General features: G+C 46.2%; 4 protein-coding genes across 4 annotated transcripts; 2 read left to right on the forward strand and 2 right to left on the reverse strand. All coding sequences in view use genetic code 12, as the record gives it.

The window, feature by feature from the left end:
* Window positions 1-1,414: 1,414 nt before the first annotated feature.
* Window positions 1,415-10,179, forward strand: CXQ87_000494 (uncharacterized protein; the record flags this gene model as incomplete). Its single annotated transcript, XM_025479070.1, has 2 exons — window positions 1,415-6,576; window positions 7,218-10,179. 2 exons carry the CDS (start codon window positions 1,415-1,417, stop codon window positions 10,177-10,179), a joined length of 8,124 nt encoding a protein of 2,707 aa, XP_025338543.1.
* A 53-nt stretch (window positions 10,180-10,232) lies between these two features.
* Window positions 10,233-14,013, reverse strand: CXQ87_000495 (uncharacterized protein; the record flags this gene model as incomplete). The annotated part of the gene is made up of 2 exons (XM_025479071.1): window positions 10,233-10,806; window positions 11,243-14,013. The coding sequence occupies 2 exons, from the start codon at window positions 14,011-14,013 to the stop codon at window positions 10,233-10,235; spliced, it is 3,345 nt and encodes a 1,114-aa protein (XP_025338544.1).
* A 1,632-nt stretch (window positions 14,014-15,645) lies between these two features.
* Window positions 15,646-18,389, forward strand: CXQ87_000496 (uncharacterized protein; the record flags this gene model as incomplete). The annotated part of the gene is made up of 2 exons (XM_025479072.1): window positions 15,646-16,556; window positions 16,580-18,389. 2 exons carry the CDS (start codon window positions 15,646-15,648, stop codon window positions 18,387-18,389), a joined length of 2,721 nt encoding a protein of 906 aa, XP_025338545.1.
* Window positions 18,390-18,498: 109 nt separating this feature from the next.
* MKC1 (mitogen-activated serine/threonine-protein kinase) lies at window positions 18,499-19,950 on the reverse strand (the record flags this gene model as incomplete). Its single annotated transcript, XM_025479073.1, has 1 exon — window positions 18,499-19,950. The coding sequence occupies one exon, from the start codon at window positions 19,948-19,950 to the stop codon at window positions 18,499-18,501; it is 1,452 nt and encodes a 483-aa protein (XP_025338546.1).
* Window positions 19,951-20,126: the final 176 nt, after the last annotated feature.

Below are 20,126 nucleotides of genomic sequence, written 5' to 3' on the forward strand. Positions count from 1 at the left end.
TGGGAGAAAAGCGATGTTAAATTTTCCAATGGCACCGATAAAGTTGTGAATATTCTGCTCGACTAGAGGAATCGATGAATGGTGGTGGGGAGAGTTGTTTGCAGCCGCGCGAGCCTGGCGCGGGTGCCGTGGTGTTGTTCACCAAGTGAAGTGAGCAAATTCCGGGAGACGAGGGGGTTTCTTTTAAGATTATTTGAATCTTAATACTTTACTCTGAAGCAACTAAATGAATTGTTAGAAGAGACAGAAAAATTATGCTTTCATTGCTCGGAAGGATGTGTCTTACTCGTCGTTAGGGCCTACCGCGAGAGGAACGCATCACCGCGGCGCCAGAATGAATCGAGTTAAGTCCTTCCAAAACAACCATGCCTAAGTCCAGTGATGAAAGAGTGCTAGCAAGAACTTTCACATAAGTGGTTTATTTAAAACCAGAGTATCCTATATTCAAAGGCATGTTCATGTAATGTGAAACTCACTTGGGGGACCGCCCAGCCCTATTTCGCAGCCAAGGGTGAATCAGTCAGGTAGAAGTATTCTACCGTGGCGCCTGAGGTGAATGGTTCATCTATGCACTGATATGAAAGCTTCCACAGATCTAAGAGAATGATGGGAGAAACTTTTAAAAATAAGGAGTCCCTTTCGTATGCTCCAAAGCATTTCGTGGATGCTTGCTTGCATCTTGATCTGAAGGCATTCGGTGCCTCCTTCTCTTTAACACTTCCATTTCTAGAAGGTCACTCACAAAACATGCTCATTCACGCCCAGCCTTTTGGTCCCAGAAAATCGCAACAAAGGCCGCACATGTCAGAAATCGCTTATCAGCCACTTCCACGGCCAACCTCGTCTTGGAAACGGCAATCGTCACCAATGCAGGTACCACATAACCATCCAAAGCCATCTCACTGCCACCCCTCAAAAGTCTATACCACTGATAACAAAGCAGCGATTTGCAGCCACTGAGTACAGATTTTGCACCCAAGCTTCCATTGTCTCGCGCTGATAACCAAGCCATGGAGAAAGAAGGAGCTGGAAGTGGTGCCATTGGGCCAATCAAGAACTGTTAGGCAACTTAAAGGTTGGAATCTCGATTTCTATTGAAATCTGTGGGTTTTGTTTGCCCCTGTGCCCCTTGCTGCTTGACACCTTCGTATTTCGCAGCCGTGCTGATAACCACATGGTAGTAACGTTACGGGTACCTCGGGAAGACCATTCACTTTTACACATTTCACTCAATAAAAAGCTTTCTCGCCTTGGCCTTGTAAATCAAAATAAACTTTTCTCTTTATTCTTTAAAAATTTCGTGCATGGGGCCACTTTCCTCTATGATCTGTATCGTGCGCTTCCTGGTTCCTGTCCCAGCCATCGATTCTGAAACATCCACACCAGCTGGGCAGTAGAAACCCAATTCTACAAGATGAATGAGGGCTCTGAGAACGATCTGAGCTCTCTCTCGCTGCCGGTTTCGGCCCGGCCCAATAAAATGAATGTCTTCGCCAAATCGATACGCAAATTGGGCAGAACAGCATCCAGACTCAACCTAGCTACTCAATTCAACCAGGAGTCTCTCTCGGGACTGGCTCTGCCGCCAAAGCTGGCCAGACCACAGGAACTGCTGCCGGAAGAGGATGCTTTCCATGCCATTTCTTACAATGCTGTGGCTGATCTGACGGAACCAACGCAGGTCAGGTACCTACCGAGGAAGGACTCTTTTACGGTCCTGGAGCTGCCACAACGGGTTCTGTTTGGATCAGACGACTTCAGATTGAAACCAAAGGCAGGACCTGCCTTGGCTCCTGTTTATACGGCGAGCGAGTTGACTAGCGTCAGCCCTGTTACTGCTCACAGTCCTGTGATGTCACGGTCTCCATCAAGAGGCAACTTCCAGCTGGTAGACTTAGCACTTACGGAACACATCATGAGCTCGGCCAACGATAGCTCCACAAGCTTCGGCTCCCTCGATCCGAAACCTAGATCCACCAGCTTCCCAGACTCGCAAATCCCCCGATCCCAAAGCATGAGCAGCTCTACATTTGAAGCTCCTAATAGCATAGCCAAATTGGGCCCTCCGGCGCCTTTGTATTCAAAGCCAAAGGAACGCTCCAACTCAAGCTCCAACATCCTCGCCGGCTACAATGCACCCAGCTCGAAGGCCATAATATCTAATTCCTTGCATTCTTTCCATGTCGTTACATCCCACATCGACCAAATGCCTGAGCCCGCCGTGGTGGAGCATTTATTCCAGAAATTGCTTTCAATCAGGGTCTTTCCAGAAGACTCCTTCAAGCAAACTCCCCTCAAACGAAAGTGGGAGCTTCTTCTTAGTGAGGGTGAAACTAACGCTGCATTCGATCTTCCACAACTCCTCCAAGAGGCTACCATCTCTGTGGAAGCTAAACCCCTAAAGCTCGATACAAAGACTCCAAGCAGGTCAAGCTCCAATACCCAACGAGAACGCCACTCGGATTCTCTGAATCGCACATTGCATACCCCAATTCCTGGTGTCCCATCCCCCACAGTGACTTCTAACGCGAAGAAAGGCTCTCCCGTGTGGTTCATAAGACAGATTCTTCGCAACTCCTTACAAGCGAAAGATTTCAAGAAGTTGGATAAGCGTCTTGTCAGTCTCAATAAGTGGGTGAAAGAATTCCGTGAACAGCAAGGTGAGTCTGCGTTGGCAAACTTACTCAAGCAGATTAACCAAAAGAGCATTAAGTCGAACGATGAGTTCGAAAAGGAAAAGATTATCTGTAAATGTCTCAAGACGTTAATGGCAACAGATCCATCAAACGATAAAGTCCTGAAAATATCATTTGCTCCCAACTTGATCAACCAGGAGCATCTTCAAGTCGTGAGAAGCTTACCCTTCTCGTTATTATCCCCTAGTATTGAGACAAGAATACTAGCAACCGAGCTCCTCATCTACTTGACACATTTTGAGGACTTCAACTTCTTTCCTCATCTTATGGATGAGTTTCGCAAGCTTCAGGATAAGTTCCTCATGTTTGTCCGGTTCCAACCATGGATGAACGCTTTGGAATCTACACTAGATCAACATCTTCAGACAGCTCAACAGCATCGTTCATTGCACGAAGGTATATTGAAAGAATATCTTCTAGTGACGATCATCTTCATCAACCAACTACTTGGACGTTGCGAGAGGCCCAAAGATCGAATTGTTCTTCGAAAAGAATTCTCTGACAGCAGATTAGATAAAATCCTTGAAAAGGTCAAAAGATTTAATGATGAGGGAATTTTGAGGCACATAGCTCATTATAATAGTCTTGCTGAAGGAGATTACTCCAACTTTTTGATGGAATCCCTGTTCAGAATCGATTCTGAGGACGATGCAGACTCCGTGACTTCGCCGCCTAGTGACATTCGAACTAAGCTCGATAGCGACTTAATTGATCATACTAAGTCTAACGGTGACCACAATCAAATGAATTCATTCTTGGAGAGAGTGAGATACATCAGGAAGTCACGGCCCAAGGATGAGTCTAGGCGACTCTTCAATATTCTTGACCTCGTCGCAGATCATCTCATCGATGACGATCTAGGGCATTCAAAATCCGACTCGGTTGTCAACGTCACTTTGGAAAAGCTCATTGACCGATTAGAGAGTGATGACACTGCTCGTCGTGCTGTCATGGAAGTGGAAGCGCTCAAACGTGAAATCGTCGAATTGAGAGAAAGCAAAGCCGTTCCTCAATCAACTACTGCTACGGAGACCGACAGCTACCGTGTGAGTCGTTTGGAGAAGGAACTCGAGAGGCTGAAGATCACAATCATATCCCAAGAAAAACAAATAAATCTCATGCTGAACACGATCAAACGCCTCGACGCGGACTTGCAAAGATCTAGAAAGCCTTCAGACGGTAGCAGAAGTCTGGTCAACAGAGCACTGTTTTCTTCCCTTTCGGCAAATGACAAATCAAGTCCCAGCAGTGGCGCACAGGGAGTCGTGTTGGATGAGCTCGAATACAAGTTGTCCAGGCAGAAATCCAGAAATACCAACTTGAAGAAGTCGAAGGTGACAAGCAATCTTACCGGGCATCTTGGTGATCTGAAGAGTGAAGACAACTTGATAGCTCTAGGCGCAAAAGGCGGATTAGGTGAGTACGATGATGGTTCCACTTCTCCACATAAGGACATTGATAGCAGCAATAAGCTCACTAAAGAATTTCCAGACTTCGGAAAACTCCTTGCTAATAAAGCTGGGGCGGCTAATCAGGCGGCGCCCCCACCACCGCCTCCACCTCCTCCCAAGCTTCCTTCGTTCCTTCCCGATTCCTCCAAGTCAACGGCGCCTGGTCCTCCTCCACCTCCACCGCCTCCACTCCCACCAATGCTAGCAGGTACTAATGGCTCTGGGGCTCCACCTCCACCTCCACCTCCACCTTTACCCGCCTTCATTGGAGCTGCGAGCGAGCTGGGTGAAAAGTCTGGCCCTCCACCGCCACCACCATTACCTGGATTTATTGCATCGCCTGATACCCTGACTGGGCCTCCACCACCTCCTCCTCTAGCACCTGATTTACTTTCTCCAAACTTGACAGGTGGAAAGAATGACAGTGAAGGTTCGAAGGCCATTGAGGAAGCCACAGCCGCTGCGTCCTCAAGGAAAAAACTGGCTGTTAAGCTTAAGCCGGTCCACGTTAACAATGTCAATGATACGACATCTACAATCTGGGCTGATATTAAGAAGGAGGTTATTTTGGAGCAGCTCGAAACGCATGGCGCATATAACGAGGTGCAAACACATTTCAAGGTGAAAGAAATTCCAAAGAAGAAAGCTGTCAATGTCAATGCTGTTAAAAAAGCAGCAAAGGCGAAAGAGACTCTCATTCCTCGAGACATTGCTCATCAGTTTGGAATCTATTTGCACATGTACAATAATGTTTCTGCGGAGGACCTTGCCCTCAAGATTTTGCATTGCGACAAGGACATCGTCGACAACATTAGTGTTCTTGAGTTTTTCACCTCTGAAATTTTCAACGATTTTTCAGAGTCCAAGTTCAGAAATTTTGTTCCTTATTCAAGAGACCTTAGCAATCCAGACTCGAAACCATCCAAGCCTAGTGACGATCTTGAAAGGGCTGACAAAGTATTCCTCGAGATCTACAATATGCGACACTATTGGAAGTCACGGTCCAGAGCTCTCCTTGTCACTCAAACTTACAAGAAAGACTTCGAGGATTTGAGGAACAAATTGACCATGATAGACAACACAGTAAAGGCAATCAAGGAAAGTGAAAATCTCAAACATGTTCTTGGATTAATTCTTGAGGTTGTGAACTATATGAATGATGATGCTAAACAAGCACTGGGATTTAAACTCGATACTTTGCAGAGGTTGAAATTTCTCAAAGATAACTCGAACACCATGACATTTCTACATTACGTGGAGAGGATCGTCAGAAATAAATTCTCAGAATGGGGCTCGTTTGTCGACGAATTGAACGTTCTAAACCAGATGCACAATATCAGTGTTGAGCAGATAGAGAAGGACTGTGAGGAATACGAAAGGAATATAACCAATACTCTTGTTTCGTTAGAGAAGGGTAACTTGAAGGATCCTTCCATATTTCATCCAGAGGACAAGATTCTCCGTGTGATCAGACGACCCCTTATTGTTGCCAAAGAAAATGCCCATCAGCTTATTGAGCAGCTTCGCAAAACCGTTGAAGATCACAGCGCATTGATGATATATTTTGATGAAAAGCCTGAAGACAGCAATAGCAGAAACACTTTTTTTGCGAAATTTACAGCGTTCGTCAGCCAGTTCAAGCAAGTTCACGCTGAGAACGTCCAGAGAGAGGAAGAAGAGAGAGCTTATGAAATCAAGAAGCAAGCTATCCAAAAGAGAGAGAAGAGCAAGTTGTCGAAACGGTCTGGCGTCAACGGTGAAAAGAACTCCAAACAAGCATCACAACAGGCAGGCCTGGAGGAATTGGAAGATCAAGCAAATCACCAAGATGATGAAGATGATGACGATGATGACGATGCAGCAGGGGGTCAAGATGATTCGGTTAGTGTTGCTGCTGTTGATGAGCTTTTACGCCAGCTTAAATCGGGAGCTCCTAGAGAGAAGAGCAGGGCACGAGAGAGACATGGTAGAGTTCTTGCTGAATTGTACGGCTCCAAAAATGGCACAAAAACGTCGGAGCTGCTCTCTGGTCAGGATCCAACATCTGCAGCAGATGAAACGCCAGTTAGTGAGGTTCAGGAGAAGGATGCGCCACAAACTGAAGAAGAGGATGTGATGGTGAGAGCGAGAAGTATGTTGCAGCGTTTACGAAGCACTCCAGATGTTACGGCCGCCCTACCAAGCCCAATTGTTGAAGAACCTTCTCAACCTCCGCACGAACTGGTTGCAAAAACCGAAAGTGACTCGGTGCAGAACGACGCTGAGCGTGCAGATATTGATAAGGCACCAGAGGAAGTTATCGAGATAGGGTCCTCGGAAGGTACCCCGGAAAGTGACTCTGTTGTGGAAATCGAGTCTGGGCATGCCGCACAGGTGATCTTGCTGCCAAAAGTGATAGCGCCTAACCAACTAGAAGTTGTGAGAGAAGAGTCCGCTAGCCCGAAGACTATATTGTCTGAGAGTGTTGAGAATGCAAAATAAAAGAGTTAGCCATGTGAAATGGAGGAGAGAAAATGCATCGCAAGATATGAAGAGGTGCGTTCGCTACAGGATGGTGTCACAGAGTCAAGAACCGAGTCAAAAAACGGGCATTGTCTGCAGCACTGGTGAAGCCGAGTCAAAACGTCTTTACTGTACATGGACGAAGGCATGTCATCTGTGATATCTTGTCAGTGACGTGATTTGGGGCTCTTGGAGGGGTCAAATCACAAAATTGTGTCTATATTTATTCTAATGAGAGTCGAGGGTGTTGGTAGGGCACTTGCCCTGCGGATTAACCTAGTCCGACACCCAAATGACTCATGGAGAAATTTTTTCCGGCCAATCTTGCTTAAGCAGGTACTGCACGGTATGCAGCTAGCGAGATGCCTATTGATTAATTTTCCAATGCATCATATACCACGGTCAGATTGTCTCAAATCGTATTCCTGTTTAATTCTTTCGATTCATTTGCGGATTCTCTTTTCAACCGATACAAGGCTACCCTAGCTTTTTAGCAAACTAAATTTTCCCAACTACACGCTCATCGGTCCGGACTGAATAATCCCCAACTACCTACCATGTTGGCAAGATTCTCCAGAACGTGGCAGGTCTCTGCCAGAAAACAACTTCATAGCACCCCAAGGTATCTCGATGCCGTAGTGGTGTCTGGAACGAAATTGGCCAAGTCTATCAAACACCAGGTGGCTCAGAAGGTTATTGAATACAACCGTGAACAGTTCCCATCGCTTGATTTACCAGTCACCAATGACGGTATTACATTCGAACAGCTTACCTTCAAGCCTCAGTTGACCATCATTCAGGTCGGTAGCAGGCCAGACTCCTCCGCTTACGTGCGTTCAAAGCTCAAGGCTGCCCAAATTTCCAACATTCAGCTGAAGCTTGTGCAATTCGATGAGGACTTCACTGAGGAAGAATTGCTTGAGGAGGTTGACCGTTTGAACAAAGATCCTAAGGTCAATGGTATTTTGATCCAGCTTCCATTGCCCAAGCACATCAATGAGACGCTAGTTACCAATGCCGTTGCTACTGAAAAGGATGTCGATGGTTTCGACAGATTCAATGTGGGAGAGCTCTCCAAGCGTGGTGGTAATCCCAAATTCAGGCCATGCACCCCCAATGGTATTATGGAGCTTATCAAGACCACCGGAGTCCAATTGCGTGGTAAGTCTGCTGTGGTGATTGGCCGTTCTGACATTGTTGGTACCCCAGTTGCAGCCATGTTGAGAAACGAAGATTGTACTGTCACTGTGTGCCACCGTTACACCTACGACTTGCCCTCTGTTGTTCGTAGTGCCGACGTGATTGTTGCTGCTGTGGGCATTCCAGAGTACGTCAAGGCTGACTGGGTCAAGGATGGTGCTGTGGTTATCGATGTCGGTATTAACTACAAGGAGGACCCTTCTGCCAAAAACGGCAAGAGGCTCGTGGGTGATGTTGCCTACGAGGAGGTTGCCAAAAAGGCCTCGTACATCACGCCTGTTCCCGGTGGAGTTGGCCCAATGACTGTGGCCATGTTGTGCTCCAATGTGTATGATGCTGCTATTGCTCAAGCCAAGAAGGCTCACGACCACAAATTCAAGCCATTGCCTCTCGAATGCAAGCGCCCTGTTCCATCCGATATTGACATTTCCCGTGCCCAGAAACCAAAGAAAATTACCAAGGTTGCCCAAGAATTGGGTCTCTTGGAAGCCGAGCTCGAGCCTTATGGCCACTACAAAGCCAAGGTTGACCCTAAGAAGGTTGCTGAACGTTTGGACGAGCAGCTTGAAGGCGACGCCTCTTCTAGAGGACACTTTGTTCTTGTGGCTGGTATCACACCTACTCCATTGGGTGAGGGTAAGTCCACCACCACTATTGGTTTGACTCAGGCTCTTGGAGCTCACTTGGGCTTCAACTCTATCGCCAACGTTCGTCAGCCATCCATGGGTCCTACCTTTGGTGTCAAGGGTGGTGCTGCTGGAGGCGGTTACGCCCAGGTGATTCCTATGGATGAGTTCAACATGCACTTGACCGGTGACATCCACGCCATTTCTGCTGCCCAAAACTTGTTGTGTGCTGCTGTCGACACCCGTATGTTCCACGAGGCTACCTCCAAGACTACCAAGGGTTTTTACAAGCGTTTGGTGCCTGCCAAGAAGGGCAAGCGTCTGTTCACCAAGCAGATGTTGGCTCGTTTGGAGAAGTTGGGCATCAACAAGACCAACCCTGACGACTTGAACGAGGAGGAAATCGAGAAGTTTGCCAAGCTCAACATTGACCCTGAATCCATCACCATCAAGCGTGTGGTTGACTGTAACGATAGGTTTGTTCGTGAGATCACCATTGGTCAAGGCAAAAATGAGGCCGCCAAGTACCCACCTCGTACCTCTGGATTTGATATCACCGTTGCCTCTGAAATCATGGCTATCTTGGCCTTGTCCACCTCTCTCAAGGACTTGAGAGAACGTGTTGGTAAGATTGTTGTTGGTACTCAACAGGACACTGGAGTTGCCATTACTGCCGAGGACGTTGGCTGTGCCGGTGCCATTACTGCTCTTTTGAAGGATGCCGTTAAGCCTAACATGATGCAGACTCTCGAAGGTACCCCTGTTTTCGTTCATGCTGGACCTTTTGCCAACATCTCCATCGGTGCCTCCTCCGTCATTGCTGACAGATTGGCCTTGAAGTTGACTTCCCCAGCAAACCCTATCAACAACGGTAAGAAGGGTTTCGTGATCACCGAAGCCGGTTTCGACTTCACCATGGGCGGTGAGCGTTTCTTCAACATCAAGTGCCGTGCTGCTGGTGTTTCTCCCGACACCGTTGTTCTTGTCGCTACCTCCAGAGCCTTGAAGTTGCACGGTGGTGCTTCCGACGTCAAGCCAGGTCAGGAATTGCCCGCTGAGTACACCACTGAAAACTTGGAATTCTTGAAGAAGGGCTGTGCCAACTTGGCCAAGCAGATCTCCAATATCAAGCAGTACAACGTCCCTGTTGTGGTGGCCATCAACGAGTTTGAGACCGACAGCAAGAACGAGCTTCGTCTCATTCAAGAAGAGGCCTTGGCTGCTGGTGCCGACTACGCTGTTGCTTCATCCCATTGGGCCGAGGGTGGTTCTGGTGCTCTTAAGTTGGCCGAAGCCGTTGCCAATGCTGCTGCCAAGAACGAGACCACTGACCAGACCTTCTTGTACGATGTCAACTCTTCTGTCGAGGACAAGTTGTTGGCAATCGCCTCCAAGATGTACGGCGCCGAGGCAATTGAGTTGTCTCCTTTGGCCAAAAAGCAGATCGAGACCTACACTCAACAGGGTTTCGACAAGTTGCCTATTTGCATTGCCAAAACCCAGTACTCCCTCTCGCACGACCCAGCATTGAAGGGTGTTCCTACCGGCTTTACTGTGCCTATCAGAGAGGTCAGATGTAGTGCTGGTGCTGGCTACTTGTATGCTCTTGCAGCCGAGATCATGACCATCCCAGGCTTGCCCACCCATGCGGGTTACATGAATGTGGAGGTGAACGACGACGGAGAGATTGAGGGGTTATTTTAGTTTTGCATACGTATATTGGCATGATAGAAAATTAGATAATTTTGTTTCATGACTTAGGCCCATGTCAGCTCGCTGTCAATTGGCAGATCTCCGCCGGTGAAGTTGTAGCTCTTTCCGAAAGTGCTCTTCAAGTCCAACACCTGCAAGATCAGCTGAGCAACGTCTTGGCGATCAATTGACTTCGTTTCGGTGCCAGGCTTGTAAATCTGGATCTTTCCAGTGCCAACTCCATCGGTCAACAGCGAGGGCTTCAAGATGGTGTAGTCCAACTTGTCCTTGAACTCGTTGATCAAGATCCTGTCAGCGTAGTGCTTGGCAATGTAGTAGTCACGGAGCTTGTTAGATTCGAAAAACTCATGGCTTTCTGCAAAAATAGCACTCACAAGAACAAGACGACGGATATTGGCCTCCACAGCTGCCTCGAATGTCTTTACCACCGCATCCAAGTCAACTTGCAAAAGGTTTTTACCAGCAGAACCCACTGTCAACACAATGGCATCGTGACCTTGGACTTTCGAAACCAACTCCTTCACAGAAGTTTGAGCCAAGTCCAAGTGGGTGGTTTTCACGAAATCAACACCCCAGCGACCTTGGAAATCTGCTGTGCCTGAGAATCGTTTCTCACCACTGCGGTGGTGTTTCTCTTGTTTTTAGCAAGAACTCCGATAAGCCTTTGGCCAATTTTGCCGTGAGCTCCAAATACAATGATGTTTTTTGACATTATTTTAAATCAATTGAGGGTAAAAAATGATGGCGTGGTGTGGATTGCTCCCTACTTTATATATCCTGGTTATGTGTGTCCTGCAGAATTCTTAGTAAGCCACAGCCCTTGCTTCATCTCGGATCAAATGAACGCCATTGTACTCCGTGCGTCGAGGTTCCGAGGCAAACAAGGGACGGAGATTACGTATGAATTAAAAGGATCTACAATGCTTTGTTTCATTAATCATGACATTAAAATCGTCAAGCTATGTTACAGTCCGTGAAGTTCTCATCAAGAGAGTTCACGCAACGCCTCTATAATGCTTAGCGACGACCACTCTGCATAGTTGCCGTTGTATACTTAGCGTTGTTATTGTACAGTTGTGTGTTGGCGCCAGCATTCCCGTTGTATGGCCCTGGAGACATGCTGCCGCCGCCGCCATTTCGTTTTTGAGCGAGATATGCTTGATTGAGCTGTTGCTGGTTCTGTTGCTTCCGGAATTGTTGAATCGCATGAAGCTGCTGTGGTGTTCTCGCCACGGCAGTACCCATTGTGCCACCATTTTTTTTGTAAATGTTGCTGGCACCTTGAGCAGCACCTCCTTTCGCGGTGTCCTGGCTTTGAGCTTCTGGTGACGACTGATGCAGGCTTTGCAGGTGGTTTCTATTATTTAGTTGATGCTGCTGCAATGCCCTCATCCGCGCCTGCTGCATCAAGAGCTGTCTCTGGTGTGCACTTTCCCTCAACAAATCGTAGGACTTCGAAAGAAGCATTGAGCCAAACCTGATAGATTGCGTTTCATCACTGATGCAATTGAGTCTAGAGGGATCCAAACTGAATGGACTCCTGATGCCCTTGTCGGTTTCGGTATAGTCGTTGTCGAATTGCCAACGCGAATCCAACCGTTTGATAGCATCGGCTTTGCTGTCATATGCATTGGTGACTGATGAAGCCTCAGAATCTGGTGACCTGGCACCGTCGACATCCATCAAATCTTCATCGCTTGATTCATTCACCAGATCAGAATCATTTAACCAAGAGTCAATCTCAGCATCGGGCCTTCTCATGAGACCTCTTCTATCTATAAATTGCTGATTAACGCGACCTTGGCGCTTTCTCATTCTGAAGATAGGTGCTGAGCACTTTGAATTCTCCTCATCAGTAACTCCGTTTTTGTTGTAGCCTTCGGTGTACGAGCTGAAGTCGTTATTCTGTATGCTCGTTAGCAAGTGTGCGATGTAACTCTCTGAGTTGTTCTTCGAATTGATGTGGTCGTCAAGTAAACTTTGCAAGTGTGGGAACGGCTTCGATGGCACAAGCTCACCGTTGCTTCCCTTGAAAGTCTTCATTCCTGGTAAAGGCTTCTTAGCATCCTCTAACAACCTCTTCAAAGAGTCGCTAATGACATTGGTCGTGTTAACCTGATGGTAATTGCTGGCTGCAATTGATGAATAAGGTATATGACTCAACTCAAGATGTGGATTCAAATCATTCGTGGTAAGATTAAAGAAAGGCTGGTAGGGGTCATATGTGATGTTCACGTAACCTCTATCATGTTCCTTCCTCTTGCGCAACTTCTCAAGCACAGCCCTTTTGATAGTCTCGTTCTTCTCCTTCAACACCAAATTCACGGTAACCAAGTCCAAGTCTGGAATCTTTGAAGGAGGCAACTTAACGTATGGCTGATTAGTGGATGCTTCAGGTTGCACCTGGCCTGCGACTTGCTTCTCTTTGGAAGACAATGAGGTAGATGGTTCCATTTCGGAAGTTTTCTTTCTCTCCTTGCGAACCTTGGTAGTTGGAGTGTCGTACTCGTCTTCCTCTGTCTCGATCTTTGGAAGCTTCCGTCTCTTGTGTGGGTAAAACAAGTGATCATCACCTTTAACACCGGCAATTCTCTTGACACTCTTCGCTTCACAACGGGTCTTGAACACCTCATACTCAGAATTCCAGTAGTCAAGCTTGAGAAGTTCACGCTTGCAAACATTGAAGACCAAGTCTCTGGCCTTGCGCAAAGATTTTTGAAGGAGTCTAATTCTCTCAGCGCCCAAATTATCAGCTCGTCTAGTTTTACGTGCCTGACGAAACTCACGACGGCGGAAACAAATGTATGGGTCATTATCATTGTCCTTTTCATTTGCATTGGGATCCTCAAATTTTAATTGTGGAGTAATTTGCTTGCCTTTACGCTCCATCTTTCTCTTCTTCCAGTGGTCATATATTGCTTGACCAAAGAGCTGCATGAGCAAAGGGATTGGTCTTGTCTTCAGCAAACTGGACGTGTCGCGTGGATTCTTATCAAACAAAGTGATGAATGGATCGTAATTAAGTTCCTTAGAAAGGTTTTCCTTGAGTGTGGAAGTGGACATATAATTCAAGTTAGGTCCTGGTTGCAGGTACGGATATTCTTTGTTACCCTTGGAGTTGAACTCTTCGAGAATGTATGCGGAAAGTTCTGAGTAAGGAAGGAGGTTGGATGGATCCATGGAGAGGAACGGTTGTTTTTCCTCAATTGTTTTTTCAAACTTATCCAAGACGATTTCACACTCGATCTCAGAGCATGGTCTTGTCTCGTCTCCATTGGAATCCTTCTTCTTTTCAGTTTTCTTGCTCGACTTTGGGTATTCCTTGAGAAGAACATTCTTGAAGAACTCTTCGTCTTCCTCATCCATGTTGTATTCAACACCTAGAGTATCTTCAACAGTTGCACTGAACTTGATGTAAGACTCAGGCTCAACAAAAGTGTTATCATTGTAGTATTTCGATGCATCTTTCCAAAGCTTTGAAGCATCAGGTGTGGGGATGTAGACAGAGCTATCCTTTTTATCTTTCTCATCCTTGAGGGAGCCTAACAACACTCTTTGAGCAGCATTGATGACTTGTTGAAGATGAACCTCATCTTCTTCATTCTTATCGACACCCGTTTCTATGCTATGCATATCACGAGGTTGTTGTGAAGAGCTCGCATTAAGATGATGTAGCTGGGAAGGTTCTAGTTCGGCATCGCCTCCAACAAGGTCCTTTTGATTATATATGGGTAAAGCGACCTTGACGGAGATTTTTCGCTGTCTGAACCTGGCACCTGAGCCGCCCTTAGAGGCTGCTGCAGATTTTGGAGGTAAAACAGCCATGATGACGGGTAGAAGGACCTCAAAAGGTCAGATGGCGTGATTTGGAAGCCTCAGGCGGGCTTTGGATGATTGATTGACTGCCCTAGTGGCGCTTTTCGTCCTTGACTAGCGTTGATGAGCTGGCACGTCTCTTAACTATGGATGCACGGGTTTTTGTTTGCGGTCAAAAAATGTCGTTCTCCCATACAACGGTAGGGGGATGACAACAACACGTTTGAAACCGGGCGAAAAACAGGCACAAATGTGTGATTAGGCACCGGATTAACCCTACCAGTGAAACCTGATGTAGCAAAAAACCCTATGACGTTTGCCAAAATGCAAAAATTGACCCTATGGCGTGGGCAGGTAGGGTATTAATGTATGGATTTAGGGGTGAAATTCAGGGAGCGAGGAAAAAATTTGTCTTGCCACCGAGCAAGCCAGAGTTGCCGACGACAATGTCGCGCATGCAACAAGTGCGATATCTAATGCACTTACGTGTAATATCACGTGTGTGGAGACAAATGTCTCCCCATTTACCTGTTTCAAAATTTTATCATTGAAAGGCTTTGGCCATGTTATGATTATCTTTCGATGAATCAACTCGATTGGAGTTTGAGTTGGGAGGTGATAAACATAACTAAGGGAACAGCTACCAATGAGTAATGACATGGCCATCATCAAGGCGAACCGCAAAAGTCAGAAAGACAGGCATCAAGCACACGAGAAGATTTTCCCGTCATCTTTAAATGCGTTTTATTTGGCAAAATGCCTTTTATTTGGCAAAAAGCTCTCTAATCGAGACAACAAACTATCTGACTCCCCAATTTGTTCAAATAAGCCTGGGCCAGGCTTTGCAGTCCCTGTTGAGATTTGAATGCTTACCTATAAATCTCATGTTTTCTTAGCGTACCATAATGAAATTTGTCTCTGTAAAACGTTGTTGTCGTTAAAACAGCTCAGTCGTCTGAAGAAAGGAGTAGTGAACTCTCCTCAGTCATCTCTGGGGCAGCTCATGGCGCCTCGACTGCGAGGTGTCTATGCAGGATAAAGCCAATTCCTCTTCTCCACTACCTGGCCCTATTGGAGGATGTTGTGAGATTTCGGTAGAAGCCTAGAAGTCGTCGTTGGCGTGCTTATAAAAGAAGCTTCAAATATCTTTATCAACATCACAGATGAAGAAGAGTTTTAATATGGGAAGGGTATGTAAATTCGGCTAGCTACATGGAATGGGGCGTTTATCATGTGATTCAGATCATGTGAGCGGAAGGGCAACACAGTAGATAGACAACATTTGTTGCAATTGACTGCTACCGCAAGACATTTTGAGCTCTTCTTTGATAAAAGTGATGCTCTGTAAATTTCTTCTCAAGTCTTACGAAGGTGGACGGTCTTCCGGTTGAACCACGTACATCTCCTGCATCTGGACGCCACGGCTGCTGCCTCCTATTAAGCTAATGCACTTCCGAAGCCAACATTGATAGCCATATAAGCAACGTTTAAACAGACCAAGGCATTGCGACCATTCCTTGCGCTTGCTTCCAATTTTCATATGCTAGGATATACTCCTGCAACTTTACTATACGGCCGCTGATAGCCCTGATCCCACAATCCACCCAAAAATAATACCGAATCCCACACAGACTCCATTTTATGACGCTGATAAACATTCCTGAGCTGCAGCTCCCGCCCGCTCTGCTATTCCTAGAGTCGGTGTGTCCTGGTTTGCTGCTGCTTGAAGACAACATACATTTTTCAACTACCAACGAGGTACCCAACCATGTCCTCGATCGATTGGCTGAGCTCAATTGGCCATTAACTAGCTCAGCGGCATTTCCTGCTGCTGTTAAAGCCAAGCTAGACTCATCATATTTGCATGTGGCGAGACCACCCTTTCAGCACGATGTACATAAAAACGTTGAGTCAACCACTTACGTCTCGTTGCCTTCTCATATTACCAAGATATTTTCCAAGATAGTTGATGGTCACCACAGCAGTGTCAAGCAAGATGGTGGTCTCCATATTGGTGCAAACGTGAACCCGCTTATGCCAGACCCTTATCGTTTGGTGCACATGAACCCTGGGTGTCTAAGTTCCATGATAGTCTTGTCGAACGCGAAGGCCCATGAGCAAAATGAGAATCGTAATCCGTTTCGGAACATGACTTCTAGTTTGAACAAGTTTTTACGCATGGGAACAACTCCAATGGCCGAGGGCTCGGAATCGCCCTTCGTATCTCTCATTAATGCAATTCCAGAATCTTCGCCGCATTTCATCACACACCCACAGGTCGGTAACAATCAGCATCAAAAGAAGTCTCCAAAATCTCTGAAGTTGTTTGCTAAGCTCTTAGAGTATGACTCAAAAACCTATCATACGCAAGTTAAGGCCTCAACGACAAAAAAGCTTCTTGTATCCACCAACGTGAACGTCATTAATGTTTTCGCAATTGATGACGATCATAATTTTACAGGAACCAAAGAGACCAACTCTACGTCCGCCATCTTTCCACTTGCAGAGGAGAAAGAGTCTCCCGCTCCATCGAGCAATTCCTCTGGACCGGGGTCCCAACTGCAACAACAGCAAGCTCCCCAGTGGTCTTGACGACTACTTGTAAATCTTACAAAAAAATTGTTGAAATTCCAATATTGCGTTTGCAACTTCAGCTGAACTTGATGGTGACCAGCATCTTAACCTTAGTATGCGCGCAAAGTCACAACCCAATCGTTATATTGGGACTCAACAGTGGCTCAATTTTAGCAATTAATCTTGCTGATCTCACTTATAGACATTTTGACAATTTTGGTTTGAGACCAAGTCGTGATGGAAGCGCTGACGCGTCTTGGAGTAACACATCCGTCACATCGCTTTCTGCTATCACGCATACAAAATACGAGCTTCTCATAATTGCAGGTTACGCCAACGGTGAGGTTATCATACTAGATCCTCTAGGTACCGAGTCCGAACTGCAGTATGTCAAGCAAAATGTCGGACATGATAGCTCAATTACTTTATTTAAAAAGTTCGACTTGAGTCCCCTCAATAAAAAGGTTGAAGAAAATGAGAAAGACGACTCTCCTGGCTATATTGTTGGTCATTTCAAGATGAGCCATAAGCCTATTACATCAATCACGAGTACCATTTCATACCTGCAGCATCCACCACCGAATCTCATGAAACTTCCGTTTATTGTTGCAATCGCTTCTGATGATGGCCTTGTACGATTTGTGGATCTCTTGAATACGCATAATGAGAACTTTGGTGACCCAGAGAACTTTTACAATCACCTGATTGTCTCAGACATTGTTGCTAGCTATTTTCAGGACGGAGTTCGCCATATCGAGTTTTCACCTGATCATCGCTTCTTTGCAATCGGCGGAAAAGGTGATCTTATTGAAGTTTTCAAAATGACGTACTACAACATCAATGGCTTGATAAACAAAAAATCAAGTCAAATGCGTGGCAGGTCCCGCAGTGGCACGGTCAACAGTGGAAATTCATATCCTCAGCATGCACCTTCCTTATTTTTGTCGGCAACTGAAAGTGCCACCACTTCAACGACTTATGATTATCGGGAAGATAATCAAGATACAACGAATGAACAAAATTGCTTTTTCCCACCGATGATTAAGGATATTTCCATAGTCAGTCGACTCAAAGGCCATACCAATACAGTTGAGAGGGTAACGTTTGTTCTGGAAGGTGAGCTCAGCAAAGCAACCTCTCAAGACGAAACTCCGTCAAGCGCATACAAATTGATCTCCTGTGGTGCTGATGGAAAAATTATAGTCTGGGATTTTGATAGCAAAGCAGTCTCGCGAGTGAAAAGAGGACATCTCACAACACGGAAGAAGAAAAGTTTCAAAGACAATGATTTGAATCAGGATCCTAATCTGAATCAAGTTGCCTTGCAGCCTGTTTCAAGCCGAGTCAAGCCCCTTTCAAATAATGCTCCTCCCAGTATAACTGTCAAGAAGGCGCAGCATTCGAGAGCTCGTTCTCTATCTTACAACGATGACGGTTTTGCTAAACAGTCTGCGGGCACCATCGGCATTAACAAAATTTTGAGTCCCAGTCCTCAGCCACTGGCTCATTCTATCGAGGACGATGAGGAGAGACAAAAAATTGTGGTGCTGTTGTACCGTTGGCTCTACGAGATCAGGTTGAAAAAACACTATTTGACAGGCAATATTGCAAGAGATGGTAAGAAAAAGTACACCAGTATTATTCACAAGATTGTCAATGATGAAGAGCTTCCCTCGATTCAAATGCCTTCATTGGAGGTGGATTTCTCGTACTTTATCAGAGACGGTAAGATCCAAAACTATCTGGTCACTTCAGACCAGTTCTTCATTTTTGGAAGAACTGGTGACATCTTTAGTTACTTACTAGAATAGTCCAATGTATGTGCTTGATGCTCTAATGTATTATTATTGATGGGGATGCAAATGTCAGCGCTTTGAAGGTGCTGATTCAGTAAAGACATGGTTCAAGTGATCATCAATATCATTGGTTGTTAAACGTACGGTCTAAGCCGAATCCTAGCTCCTCCTCTAGCTGGAAAAGCTCTGGGTTACCATTCTTCTCCTCGATGTGGGAGAACTGGTCAAGCTCTTGCGGCTTTGGGACAGCATCGTAAAATTGCATACCATTGTCATTCTGAAGCAGATCGGTGTATGTTAGAACACCGGCGCTGTTCATGGAGTAATCAGTGCTGAACATATCAGGAAACAGTTCCATCTGCGCGTTGATGGCATCAGCCGCGTCATCGGGCACTTGGGCAGGAGGCTGAGAATTTTGCTCCTTGAGAAGTTGCTGCTGTTGCATCTGAAGCTGAATCTGATGCTGTTCATGAATTGGTTTTCTAACGAAGTCTCTGAAGTTGCGCACCTCATCAACTATGAGCTGTTTCATGGAGTCAAGATCATCCACAGTCTCAAAAGTTTTGAAATCAAATTTCACCTTACATTCTGGTTCATCATTAGGATCGTGCCATACCGACATGTATGGGTGCTTCAAGGCGTCCTCCACCGTGATACGCTGGTGGGGATCTAGGGTGAGCATTTTCTCCAACAAATCGAGCGCCAACGGGTTAGCGTTGGGGAAAAGCTCCGTGAACGGTACCCTTCTCATTATTGGCAATGAGCGGACGTAGTTTTGGGCTCTGACAGAACCGATTTTCGTGAGGGTGGCTTCTTTTGGAGTTCCCAAGATCATCAATATTTGATTTAACTGATCAACGTAGTCTTTACCTCTGAAAAGAGGCTTTCCGCCCAAGAGTTCACCAAGAATGCAGCCGACAGACCAAATGTCAATGGCCTTCGTATAGTTGGAGAAGGAGAGCATGATCTCTGGCGCACGGTACCAGCGTGTGGCCACGTATTCGGTCATGAACTGTGAGTTCTGTTCCACGTCTTCGGAAAAGCCTCTAGCGAGTCCAAAATCACAGATTTTGAGCTCACAGTCAGCGTTGACCAACAAGTTGCCAGGCTTCAAGTCACGATGCAAAACGTCCGCCAGATGGATGTACTTGAGGCCGCAAAGCACCTGGTAAATGAACAGCTGATAGTGTGAATCAGTCAAAGGTTGTCCCAGGCGAATGATCTGATGCATATCACACTCCATCAACTCCTCATACAAGTAGATCTCGTTGAACTCACCGGTTACGGGATGCGGGACAATGTCCAAGTCGTACAAGCAGGTAATGTTCTTGTGGCCCCTGAAAAACTGTAAGAGCTTGATTTCACGAAGCGACCGCTTACACAAGATCTTTTTGGAGAAGATGTTGGTGACTTTCTTGATGGCAACGTAGTTGCCGTCGCCTTGAGGAGAGCCAAACTTGGCCAGACAGACAATGCCGTACGCACCATGACCTATCTCCTTAACGATCTTAAATCGCTGGTCGATAATAAAGTCCTGGCCGTACACCTTGTTGACCTCTCTACCACTGTAGGGCATTGTGAGTTTGGGATGGTGGTTGCAGGTTGGAGGTTGATTTCAGCGATGGGTGCGGGCCGGTACAGACTAGCAAGAGGAGTGAGGGTCCAGGGCAGGTGCTCTAAATCAGAGGTGAGGAAGCTTGATAAGTAGAGAGGAAAAAAAAGAAAACTTTTTCAAGGTCCGCTGGGCGACGG

The sequence above is a fragment of the Candidozyma duobushaemuli genome (genome assembly GCF_002926085.2).
Source record: "Candidozyma duobushaemuli strain B09383 chromosome Unknown A_B09383, whole genome shotgun sequence".
In the NCBI taxonomy this organism is placed as follows: domain Eukaryota; kingdom Fungi; phylum Ascomycota; class Pichiomycetes; order Serinales; family Metschnikowiaceae; genus Candidozyma; species Candidozyma duobushaemuli.